The 13,571-nt window shown below is 38.0% G+C and overlaps 1 protein-coding gene across 1 annotated transcript; it reads right to left on the minus strand.

Annotated features, from left to right (window-relative positions):
• Window positions 1–6,574: 6,574 nt before the first annotated feature.
• On the minus strand, window positions 6,575–13,517 carry LOC310717912 (ras-related protein Rab-11B). Its single transcript, XM_083526294.1, has 5 exons — window positions 13,186–13,517; window positions 12,039–12,234; window positions 9,788–9,981; window positions 8,937–9,017; window positions 6,575–7,833 (listed from the first exon to the last, which is right to left on the minus strand). Exons 1-5 carry the CDS (start codon window positions 13,223–13,225, stop codon window positions 7,688–7,690), a joined length of 657 nt encoding a protein of 218 aa, XP_083382420.1. The 5' UTR covers window positions 13,226–13,517; the 3' UTR covers window positions 6,575–7,687.
• Window positions 13,518–13,571: the final 54 nt, after the last annotated feature.

The raw sequence follows: 13,571 nt of genomic DNA on the forward strand, positions 1-13,571 counted from the left end.
ACTGTTCAATTATGGCGATTTGCAGACGCCCTTATCCAGGAAGACTTACAACTGAGCAGTTGAGAGTTAAGGGCCTTGCTTAGGGACCCAGCAGTCCAAGCTTGGTGGTGCTGGTATTTGAACTTGAGACCCTCTTAGCCAGAGACCAATGCTTTAAACACTAAGCTACCACCTCCCCAATCATAGTGTAACATTCACTGTGTGAGGAATTTTCATTATTTAGCCATTTTTAGTCCACTATATTGTCTCCTTTTACCCATTGTGATCTTTACAGCAGTGAGGTTGTACATTTCTCTACTTATAGCTACATGCATTAATGTGGAATGTCCATGATACATATAGGTTCAAATATTCCAGTTTCTATTAATATTAGCTCCTGAAAAATGTCTCTTTTGAAAAGATTAAGACAAAAACATGCAGCTAGTCATGAGCTAGTCATGTCACCAAGAACCTACAAAGTCCTCCATCCTGAAGTCTATACCATGCTGGAAAATGTAAAAGCTACATCATTTCCTCACTTACAAACTGCTGACACTAAAGACTCCTTCCATAAATTCAAAAATAATATCTGCTTATAGAAAACATAATCATTCTTTATACCCTTACTAGCAAATGTATTAATTACTATAGAAAATATAATGTATAAATATTAGTACATTAGTATAAACATTTTATTTGTCTTGAACCAGGACCTACTGTCAGATATGCTGCTGTAGAAAAAAACAACACCTTCTGACCAATCAGAATCAAGAAATTAAATGAGAATGAAATTAATTTACAATAATATACTCAATTGATCAGCTAGTACACATGGTACTTTGGCTATCTTCTGAAGTAGAGCTTTAATGGTATCAAAAAATGAAGATTTGTTATCACAGGAAATCTTCAGGACAGCACATCTTCTAAGGCGGGTTTTCATAACAAGTAACAAACTCGCTGTTTTGCATGGAATCATGCCCCATAAAATCACATTTGCATGTTCAAAAAGGAAGTTCACTTTACACACTTTTTGAAGTTTTTCTAGAGATTTGGTGTCCTCACTGTTTCTGATTCAATACTCAAATACAATTCTACTGATTCAACTAAGAAAGGAAATCATGAATTTATAATTTCATTTATACACCAGAAACAATGGGGACACAAATTCTGGCATTTTGGATGTAGACAGAAAACTTCCGAAGTTAATGAAATGCTGTTTTCTTTTATTTGGAATATCTACACATATCTCTATTACATAACCTGTTTAAAGTTCACACTCTATCTGACTTTTCACACTTATTTATTCAGGCAGCAATAGAGAGGCTTGCTCAGCAATTGGTCCCCACTTCCTGTTGTCTGCAGGAAGCAGGAAGCTGTGAGGTCAGGGGAGTCAACTCACATATTTCCTCCTAGCCTGTTGCATTGCCTCAGATTTTTCCCACCACCTGGCCTTCTATCTGAACTTCTGTATGTTCTCATTCATCTCTTTGTAACTGCATTGCTCCTTCTTCCGCGAGTCCACAAACTCACCCAGGAAACGTTTGCGACCTCCAGAGGATTAGCGAAGCTGCAGAGAAACACAAGGAACCACAAAATTAATTTGAAAAAATAAATAAATAAAACACACATGAACTGTAAACCTGCATTACTTATTTAGATTAAATGAAACTGAGTAGCTGAAGGGGAAAAAGGATCAGGACATCCTCAGCTGTCCAGGTTTGGTGCCAACTTTAATCTTGTGTTTTTGTCTAAAAAGAGTGAAGGATGATGTCTTCTATTGTTGCTACCCACCTATCTGCATCGAGGATGTTTTGTGTGTTTTGAGATACTTAACAAATCTATAATGAGTGGGTATTTGAGTTACCAACACCACCCTGGCAATTCTACTCATCTCTTTTATCAACCAGATGCTTCCACCTGCAAAAGTGGCACAAATAATATGCCATATCCACTGAATTCAAAAGTACAACAAGCTTTAGTTCATGTCCAAATCGAACATCAGAACGTTTGAAAGCTCAGGCAAATAAGATTCATCCAGCAGAAAACGTGTTTCACACCAACTTTATCTAGTGACCCAAGTCAAAGAACACCAGTACTCCCTGTGATCTATAATAAAATGGGGAATCTGATTTTTATTAACTACTTCCTTCCTGCTCACCTAAATGCATTTACTCACGAAACTAATTTTGTTTAATGTTTTTTTATTCAGCCTCCTAGGATTTGCTTGTTATCAGCGCCCTTTGTTTCCAGTTTCTGTGTGCTTTAACAGAGGAAATTCCAGATAAAAAAAAGCCTGTGAGACTTTCACCTACTGGTAACAGAGTCACCAGCAAATGGTTAGAGTGATGTATATTTACCTCCTCAAACCAGCAAACATTTTTTGTTCATGGACTTTAATAATCATATAATAATATTCTTTATAATTTTGTTTTTAATTTAAAAGCTTTAACTGATGTCTCTCTTACCCCCCCCCCCCCCCCCACACACACACACCTTCTATTTACTATTTATTTTTGTTTATCTATTCTCCTGTGAAACAACCCACACCCTCCTGCATTTCACTGATTTACCCTGACCTCTGTTTTTAATGGAAAACCTCCAACCACTGGGTGCATGTGTTTCGGTGTTTGTGTGTGTATGTATGTGTGTGTGTGTGTGTGTGTGTGTGTGTGTGCGTGCGTGCGTGGCCGGAACAGTATGATACTGGGTGTATTTCCCTGTTTCTTAATAAAGCAAGCTCAATTCAAGAAACAATGATTTTGTAATTAAACTAAAGCGAATGAGATTAGCCATAGCTCCGACTACTGAGCTCAAGCTGCCTTCACATCCCCACACCCATCTCTATAGATGTCTGTTTACAGTACATAATAACCCTTCTGCTTTAAGTGATCAGGTTTCTATTTTGTTCTCTCACACACACACACACACACACACACACACACACACACACACACACACACACACACACACACACACACACACACACACACACACACACACACACATACAATTCGGACCCACTCAATCTTAATTTTAATTCAATTGTATCGCCCCCTGCTGTTTTGTTTGTGGTGGAACAGCAGCCTCCAGTGGATTGGAGCTGAGTTTATTCCCTTCTCCACAATTAGTCCGAGTCTCGGCCCATATCTTAAGGAAACAGTCAGGGCAGTAAGTGTGGGATTTGAACAGGAATTACCCAAAAGCCTGCATGACTCCCACAAGGAAAAGGACTAACTAACATTTATTTATTTTTTGCTGATGTTCCACATCAACATCAATTTTCATGAGCAAGTACGTTCATGAGTAATATAAAGGGAGTAAACCATATTAAGACTTGCTGTTACAGGAAAATGTCCTTCATGGTTGCAACACTAACACATTTCTCACCACCCTGTTGATTCATATTTACCTGTACCCGCTCATACTATTGTGTTTTGGTGTATTCCTCACATATAAATCCTATTATTAGCGATAAGCAAACAGCTATGGTTTCTCTTACACATTGTCCTCTCAGTGTTCAGGTCTGTTACATTAGCACTAGCAGCAGGCAGCAGCTGTCCTGGTATCAGGGTGACAGTAAGCAAGGTCACTCCAGACACTACAAAGTGACATGGACTAGTTTCGGTTTAGATCGTCTTCTTCAAGGATATTTTATCATATTTCACCTTTGTGTATAGACAGGGTGTGATAAAATAAATGATAGAATATAAATAGAATATAAATCAATCATTTCTTCATGCTTAATTTGGTGTTGCAGTATAATCCATTTTTATATAGTCTGATTTTTTTATACAGCTTTTTATACAGTGAGTTTTATACAGTATTATATTGGATAAAAGTGTAAATGTGTCTTTGAAAATGACCCTTTGATAAACTGCCATCTCATTCAGTGCTAATTACAGTCCAGTTATTTTCCTAAAGGATTTACACCAACCATGTCTAAAATCAAATATTTAATAAACTGTATGTGGTTTACTTTCTGTTCTAATAATGTTTTCACATCTTTAAAGACACAAACTGTGATTGAAGAGTCAATCCCAGCAACCTATAGTGTAATAGTTTGTAATTTCTTGTAATTTCTTGCTAAACAACTCAGATTTCTTTGCGAATGATACTTCTTACAAAACAGTCCTCTGTATCTTTGTGAACAGTAAAATAAATGTAATTTATTTAGCTGGATCAACAGGTCGATAGTCTTTGGATGTTGCTGACCTGCAGGGACTCCCCTTCAATAACCTGAAGATACTTTTACTGGAAATTCACTCACTGGTTTTGCATTTGAAATCACTTGTTTTGTGTGTCGTCTGTTTACCAAATGCTTTGTGTTTTACCTAACCTTTTAGACAGGTTTTTGTTTTCCGCACGAACATCTGGATCTGACTCTCTGTCTCCCTCTCCCTCTCCCCCTCTCTCTCTCTCTCTCTCTCTCTCTCTCTCTCTCTCTCTCTCTCTCTCTCTCTCTCTCTCGCTCTCTCTCTCTCTATGATGTACAATGACTTGCACATTTCAGAAAGGTTGAGACTCAAATTGCTGCAGGCATTTGGAGAAGTGGGGCCTGGAGGTCGGGTCAACAGGAAAGCTTAGATAATTGTTCTTTTAACAGTAATAAATATTTTGTCAACCTGACTGTAGACATTTAGGGAACAAATTTAGATCAGGTTTGCACCAGGACAGCTTCCTGCATGCACAGTGACACATGTACAGATGAGTGCCTGATACTCGAGGATAGGTTCCCGAATGGTGCAACAGAATCATTTAAATCTTTCATTAGGAAACATTGCAAGTTTGGGTTCATTTAAAAATGTCTTGAATCTGAAATAAACCGGCTTTTTTGCAATGCACTAGAGAGCATAATAGAATTGATAACAGGCTGCAGAGCACCATAACTGACCTGCGGGGAAAGCTGAAGGTGTCAGGAGAGAGGAAATTCCAGAGTCTAAAGAGGACTATTAAGCAAGCCAAAAAAAGTAAATAAAACAAATGCAACACAGTTAACAGGAAAAGGCCAAAGAATCTGATAGAAAAGTTCATTATAAAAACTAAGTGAACAGTTTATTCTTCCCTGAAATGATGTGTGATTGTGATTGTAGAATAAAAATTCAGGTTACAGGCAATTAGGAAACAGATAACATTCTGTTTTTTGAATGTGGAAATGAATAAATTAATATCTATTTATTTTTCAGTCGTAGTCTATAATTGAAATTAAATGAAACTCTTGTTTTTATCCCAGTATAAAGAAATCAGGAATGCACTTTTTTATTTTATCCTGGTCAGAGTCATAACGGATTTGATGCCTATTCCATGAACTCTGTTCTTCCTGTATCTGTGTCTTGTCTTCTCCTACTTTCCAAAACATTAATCCTCAACCCACGCAAGGGTTTGCTGATCCTTGAATAGGCTTAAGGTCCACTGTGATCAGTGAATATGGTAAGACTCCAGGACAGGAGTCTGTTGAATCAGTTCATAATTCTTTACACATTTACCAACCGAGCAAAATGTATTCACTTTTTTACAATAGATCAATAAAATTATTACACAAATTTCTTTTTCTTTCTTTCTTTCTTTCTTTCTTTCTTTCTTTCTTTCTTTCTTTCTTTCTTTCTTTCTTTCTTTCTTTCTTTCTTTCTTTCTTTCTTTCTTTCCTCCTATCTATCTATCTATCTATCTATCTATCTATCTATCTATCTATCTATCTATCTATCTATCTATCTATCTATCTATCTATCTATCTATCTATCTTTTAAAAAAAAAAAAAAAAAAAAATATATATATATATATATATATATATATATATATATATATATATATATATATATATATATATATATATATATATATATAAAGAGAGAGAGAGAGAGAGAGAGAGAGAGAGAGAGAGAGAGAGAGAGAGAGCAACCAGGCATAACTGCTGCCAAAACATTGCAGCAATTTCAGCTGTTGTCTGTTCACCACTGTTCCTTCATTGGTCCACTTTTGATAGATACTGACCACTGCATACCTTGAACCCCACACAAAAGCTGCAGGTTTGGAGATGCTCTGACTCAGTCGTTTAGCCATCCCAATTTGCCCCTTGTCAAACTCGCTCACATCCTTACGCTTGCCCATTTTACTGCTTTTATCACATGTCCACTTGTTGTCTAATGTACCCCACCTACTCACAGGTGCCATGATGAACAGATAATTACTATTATTCACTTACTGGTCATAAAGGTTTAGTGTCATAAAGTTATGCCTGGTCAGTATCTGGGGCTGGATAGCTCATAGTGAAGATGTTGGACTTCTGATCAGAAGATCATGATTTCTAAATCCAAGCACCACCACTGCTGGGCTTCTGAGTAAGGCCCCTATCTCTCAACTGCTTACTTGTTTGAATAAGATAATTATAAGTCGCTCTGGATAAGGAAGGGGTTTGCCAAATGCTGTTGTTGAAATAGTTAAGGCTTTTAAGTGACTCAACAAGAGGATTTAAATAAAAATTTGTTCCCTGATTCATTCAGTCACGTTTCCTGTTCACCCAAAGTGATGTGCAGATTTGTGTTTATGACTAATGTTTTGCCAACGCATACTGATTTGCTAAAAAAAGAAAGAGCTCGAGTGTTGGAAAAAAAAGGGCTGTTTTAATTATGTTTGGTTATGTTCAAAAGGGTTGTACAACCATTTTTAAATGTTATTCTGGGTTGTTTAGGAAAATACAGGCAAGTAAACATACCAGGTCCTCAGCAGCAAGTGTGGACTACTCAATATATATTCCAAACACACTACAATGTGCTCTTACAATCAGGTTATATCTGATGCAATGTAACACAAATCTCTTTTGAGCGAGTGTAGCTCAACCTGCAGGTGGGATTTGTGAAGAAAATAGTCCTGTTCTGTTTGAGGCTTTTTAGTAAATATGTAGGAGTAGCTCCAACACAATGGCCAGAAATGAATCCAGACTTGTAGACTTAATAGTAACACGTACTGCAGTGGAACAGACAGAAATTTCCCCCATGAAGATTTTATTTTTATTATTGACTGACTGACAATTCACTTTGACAACTCACTAATGACATTCAATTTCGACAATGATCAAAACAGATGAATTCTCAGCATGTCATTTTCTGTTTTAGATTTCATGTCTTGCAAAGGTATTCACACTAAATAACACAAAATAAAGGATATTATTTATACTTATATATATTATATCCTAATACTTTAGTGCAAATAACAAATCAGCAGCCGGATTTCTGTTCCATACTGAGAAATTAATGTTATGAAGCATGTTGGTGCTTAATCAATTTGTCACATAATCGAATGAATGATGATCTGATCCTTTGTCATGAGACAAATGTCACATTTTTGTTTCTCCTCATGAATGTAACATAAACAACCTCCATAAACTCTTGCAGAATGAGTTTAATCTTCCATTAGGCCTGCCAGATGCTGGAGAACTCTGCAGGCTGGTTCATTAAGCCAGACTATTATTTCCAGCACATTAAGTAAATGCACGTCACCAGAGTTTGTACTGTAAAATTTTATTTCATGTCAGAAATACGTGTACGAGTGTCTGTCTCGGTACGTGTGCATACGTGACTTTAGAAGCTATCAAAAAGAAAAAATATATATATTACACAAATGAATCAAACGCCAGCACGATATGTAGAGAGAAAATGGTAGATGAGGGTAGTGAGGTGGAGGGATTAAAGGGGTTGATGGTTGGTTGTCATGGTTACAGATTTTGGCAGCATTGCAGCTTGCTGCCCTTTTGCCCGTCTGTGGTGGGTGGCACGCTGATGTCCACAACGTTGTTTCCTGGAGACTCATCATGAGCTGATCGATCCGCGATCTGCTTCTGTGATACGATGCGATAGATCTCTGCAAGACAGAGCAGGGAAGCTCAGTACTATCATACACAATATTGGGTCCACTCAGCAGTCTACTTGCTTTGAACAGAAGTATGAAAGTGCTAACTGTGGTTTTACCCAGAAAAGTAAAAAAGAAAAAAAAAAAAATGCCTATTTAATGAACATAGAACTTAATGGTGTAGCAGGTGGCCATTTTTTATTTCTGCAGAAGCCAGAATTCAGACAGTAGAATGCCACTGAACTTAATAATTAATGAATCATTCAATAATTTGAACCTGCACAAGTATGCAGGTATTTTAATCCCCTAACATCCCAGAATTTGTTCTAACTACACATGCTTGCTTTTTGTCATTGTGGTTACTGTATACTTCAGAATAGTTACTGAATAACCTGCTTTAAGGTAAATAACTGAATAAAGCTGGTATCTCTGTAACCTCAAGTCCTCAAAATTAAGAATATGGCACTTATACCACAGAATCCACCTCTAAATCAAGGTTTCCTCATTACTCCTTATATTTGAAACACATCCTAATATATATCCTGAACCAGATAAATCCACCTAATCCTAATTACGTAGCTACTGCTACAATGAACCGTATGAACAATTTAGAAAGACTTTCAAAGTATGCCATTGCAGCTGTCATAAAATAAGTGCATAGCTTATATATATATATATATATATATATATATATATATATATATATATATATATATATATATATATATATATATATATATATATATATACTCCCAGCTTCTCAGCAGCAAATTCTGATTTACTGCACCATGAAACTTGCACATAAAAACCATCATAAACCAGTTACACACAAACCGTCCTGTGATTTGCTACTGTTTTATTTTACAACCTCAAGCCACTGTGTCTTTGCTCATGTGCTCAAATGGCACATTGACCTGTGCATGCTTCAGTGACGAGACCACGATGTATATCGTATCAAACTGCTCTCACAAGACTTCTGCCGTTTAATGACCTCATATAAACCTGAATCACTGCTGCTGTGGGTTGCACTATTAATCCCATACTCAGACGCAGATTTCTGAGTGTGAGTAATATTCTGGCACAGCATAGCATTGTGTTTGATGTGCACGATGTACCTGTTAAAATGTTCTTGAACGCCTCCTCTACGTTGGTTGAATCCAGAGCCGAGGTCTCGATAAATGACAGGTTATTCTTCTCTGGAAACAACGAAGAAAAGGTGTAAGCATCTGTTGTAATCATATAACCTCCACCTACATACCTTTTTATATTATCGCTAAATGACATGCATTGAATTACACCTATCTTTTCTGGTCTAACTCTTTGTATTAGAAATAACTATAAAAGAACATCACTACTATAAAGAATATCACTACTGCTTTAAAATGGCACCAACCAACATTTAGTCCAACTTTTTTGGATCAATGGTTGTGGACATGTGATCATACATTTTATATGTGCTTTCTAAACATCCCATTTCACACTAAGTCACCATTAGATGTTAAAATAACCTCTTTTCTTCCAAGAAGATGTTAGATTAGACATTTCTGTCTACCAGGCGACGACAAAAATGAAAAAATTCTAATAGCCCAGAAAATAAATTTGCTTATCCTGGAGGCCTGGACTAGTCCATGCATGCAGATATTTCTAAAAGCTAAACTTGAGAACATGAGAATATCTAAGGCCCATTAAACAGCAGTGTTAATGGGAGAGTTATCATTGTAATTCTGTCTAAAGCCTATTTCAAAACAAGTGGAATCTACATTTTCCAACCTGGTGCATACAAGGGTGTTTTTCCTCCATCAAATAATAAATTAAAGATGCCTCAAACACAATACACCTCCGATGGCTTGAATCTGCATATGGATAGGTTTTCCTAATAACACCAAATTTTCCTCTCAGATAACATAAACCGAGTTTCTTTAAGCAGCTTCATTCCTATTCTTTGCCTCATTCATTCTTTAAGTACCTGCAAAAGCCCGGGCCTCATCGGTTGGCACAGCCCTCAGGTGGCGCAGGTCACTCTTGTTGCCCACCAGCATAATGACAATGTTGTTGTCGGCATGGTCCCTCAGCTCCTTCAACCAGCGCTCCACATTCTCGTATGTCAAATGTTTGGCGATGTCGTACACCAACAGAGCGCCGACTGCACCTCGATAGTAGCTGCATGGAACATTAAGCACGTCGATCAGCTCTACACAAGCTTTGTATCGTTAAATTGCATGTTTTGGAAAGCTGAGCTACAGTACAATCATTAAATAGAAGTGCAAAATCTCTCATACAATTTTTATGGAATCTTCCATTTCACTGTTCACTGTAATAAATCATGATGACAGACTCTACAAGAACAGCCCTAGACTCTGAGAATAATAATAAAGACAATGTATTTCAGTTTTACACAACTCTAAGGAACAGCTTCCATTTTAAAATTGTACAATGCATTCCTTTAGTTAATACCTACATCTGATAACTGAAGCAAATTTTGCTCTTTTTTGGTTAATATGTGTTTTCAACAATAAAAAATTAGAAAAATATATATAATTTTGTATTCATTTTGGTTGCAAAAACAAGAAAGCTGACAAAACTTTTTCCGGCTGTACAACTGAAATTTAAGTTATGCCATTCTAAAAGGTCCAGATCCAAGACTTGATATCTTATATGTTGAGAATTCAAGTAATAATAACTCCCATGTTGTTGGAACCAGTAAATAAAACCCAGACGCTTTCCCATTTGAAAGCAATTTACTCGGAACCACATCAGTTTTTGCAGGCTGACGACTTTGCCCAAAATTGAATTTCATATATTCTACATATAAAATGAGTACTGAATACTTCCAGTACACCACTGCTATCTGGATTGCATGCTACTTGTGCTGCATTTATGTGAACAGAAAATGTAGCGGATTGCTCAAAAATGTACCTTAGATCATTCACTGGATAAGTGAACAAGCTAATGTTAACCAAGAACAACAGCTAAACAGCTTGCAGGTGTGTTTTTCTTCCTCATTGTGCATTACCATATTTTGTTGGATTTATTGGTAACACTTTGCTGTAAGGCTCTGTAGGTCTTAGTGACAGTTTAATTTACTTGATCCATTTACATTACAATTACATGGCATTTGGCAGATGCCGTTATCCAGAGCAGCTTACAACTGAGTATTTGAGGGTTAAGGGCCTTGCTCAAGGGCCCAGCAGTGGCAGCTTGGTGGTGCTGGGATTCAAACTTGTGACTTTCTGATCCAAAGTTTAATGCCTAAACGACTAAGCTACTAATCTAACTATACTTTTCTTTTGTGCTTTATCATCATTTAGAGGTTTAACCACCGAAAGTAAAAATTTTAACTATAAAAAACCCCCACAAATTCAGCTGTAATTGAATCCCTGAAGTAAATGAATAAAAGGCCTTAAGTGACTAGTGGTCATATGATTGTGATGTACCAAAAAAACATTTTAACATACTTGCTATACAGCCTCCTCATGTTCTATACCACTAAGGGAAACATTTAGCATTATAGAAATACAATAAGCTGTACACAGTGCACTGTATACATCAACCATTTGAAACCAGATCATGTCTACTGTACAATAGAGGCTGTGTGTGGAGCATTCTAAATCCTAATCCAATGTGTTACGGAAACACGAAATAAAACAGATTGTTTGTTGGGGTTTCCAAAATCTGAATTTGTAATGAAACCATAAATAAATTCCTTTTGGTAGAAGCAATAGGTTGACAGTAAACTGTTGAGCATTAATGAAATTTGGGAGACGTCTGGGGGCTTGTCTTGCCCTGTAGACGCTAGCATATCACTAGTTGGTCTGGTTGGACAGGTTTTATGGTTGGAGGGGATTTTTAGACACTTGGCTGGAAAAAAAAATGAGACCAGCCCAAGAGCAGATACTGGAAGATACTGGAAGATACTGATACTACAGTTAGTGTATGCATTTACAGGGGAGGTAGTAGATTAGTGATTAAGGCATTGGCTCCAAAGGTTGCTAGTTCAAATCCCAGCTGCACCAAGCAACCACTCATGGGCCCCTGAGGAAGGCCCTAAACCCAATAAGCTGCTCAGTAGATACATGCAAGTAAGGTAATTTTAAGAGCGTCTTCCAAATGCTGTAAATGTTTATAACCTGATGAATCTACATTCAGGTCATTACATATGTAGAATAAAGACACTCTAGGCCTGTTAAAACCTGCTGGGTAGCTGATGGTGGACTCACGCTGAGGTTATGGCCCGGTAGCGCTCCTGTCCGGCTGTGTCCCAAATCTGCGCCTTTATCGTCTTGCCGTCCACCTGGATGCTGCGGGTCGCGAACTCCACCCCGATGGTGCTTTTACTCTCCAGGTTGAACTCGTTGCGGGTGAAGCGTGACAGCAGGTTGCTCTTTCCGACTCCCGAGTCTCCGATAAGAACAACTGTAAAAAAAAAAAAAAAAAAAAAAAAAAAAAAACGACCGGAAAGCACCGAGTCAGCGAATTCCTGCGTCCTTAAGTCTCGGATTGATATCCAGACTGAATAATACAGTGGATTTATTTATATATTTTTTAATCTTCGCTTCCTCCCTTTTAATCCTGAATATGATCAAATATTAAGTGACGTTTTTATAACACGGAGCTTTTGTCCTTTAAGAACGTGACAATCCGACAAGACCATCCACAGCAATCTGGAGCTCTTTCGAGGATTTCCGGCCTCTCATGCATGCAGGAATGAAACATCTAAATGTATTCTGCTCTATTCATCACTAACATTAAGGACACAGACATTAATAGGTCACACGTTGTCTATTTTTCGAAATGCAAATGCGCATTGGTGAAGAAAAAAAAACACACTGAATAGGCAGATCTCGATCTACTACATAACAATAAACATGTGATTTTCAGATCTCTATACAGGTCACAGTGTGGAGCAAGAAATCCACACTGTTCACTTTGCGACGCGCAGCTATTTTGTTATTTAGTGTTATATAGGCTACATAAGGGCCTGGCATTTCCATCCTGCACGCGCGCACACACACACACACACACACACTCTCTCTCTCTCTCTCTCTCTCTCTCTCTCTCTCTCTCTCTCTTACTGTTTGGGAAAACAAAGTAAATCCAGATGTTTTGCACATCGATCTCGACGCCTATTGATCGATGTTGCTGCGGGCGTTAATGCAGAATGTAGCGATGACAAGCCTCTGTTTTTGTGGCTAAAGAGCGATCAGGATGTAGACCCCGGGTAAAAAAAATCAAAGGACAGTCTAGCCCGGTTTAACAGATATTTTATTGGCTAGAAAACAAAAGAGCGATTATGAAGCAGTGACACCCCCCACCACTACCACCCCCCCCCCCCGTGCGGGAGAAATGCGGCTCCCCAGAATTTACCTTTGAACAAGAAATCGTATTCATCGTCCCTGTTGCCCATGATGGAGAAAACCAGCAGCGACCCTTACGTCCGAGAGGAAAACGACGCAAAAAGCTGTCCTCGTATCAGGTGTCCAATGCAACGAGTGGGGTGAAAAAATAAAATGAAATGGGGGGGTGAAAAAGACAATGCGCCAGTGCTGGCTGTCACATAGAGCTGACCGCAGGAAGCGAGAGCTCTCTGCTCTGCAGAAGGGGAGGAGTCCCGGTGCTCACACACACACACACACACACACACACACACACACACACACACACACACACACACACACACACACACACACACACACACACACACACACACACACACACATATTGACCACAAGGGGGCGACAAACACAAACATC

This window comes from Silurus aristotelis (assembly GCF_946808225.1).
Source record: "Silurus aristotelis genome assembly, chromosome: 22".
Taxonomy (NCBI): Eukaryota; Metazoa; Chordata; class Actinopteri; order Siluriformes; family Siluridae; genus Silurus; species Silurus aristotelis.

Bases quoted from the DNA above. Each gene is read 5' to 3' on its own strand.
- LOC310717912 (XM_083526294.1), bottom strand. From the start codon at position 13,225: ATGGGCAACAGGGACGATGAATACGATTTCTTGTTCAAAG. The intron at 12,235-13,185 runs GTAAATTCTGGG...TTTTTTTTACAG, and splicing joins ATACGATTTCTTGTTCAAAG to TTGTTCTTATCGGAGACTCG. The intron at 7,834-8,936 runs GTACATCGTGCA...TCTGTCTTGCAG, and splicing joins GTTCAAGAACATTTTAACAG to AGATCTATCGCATCGTATCA.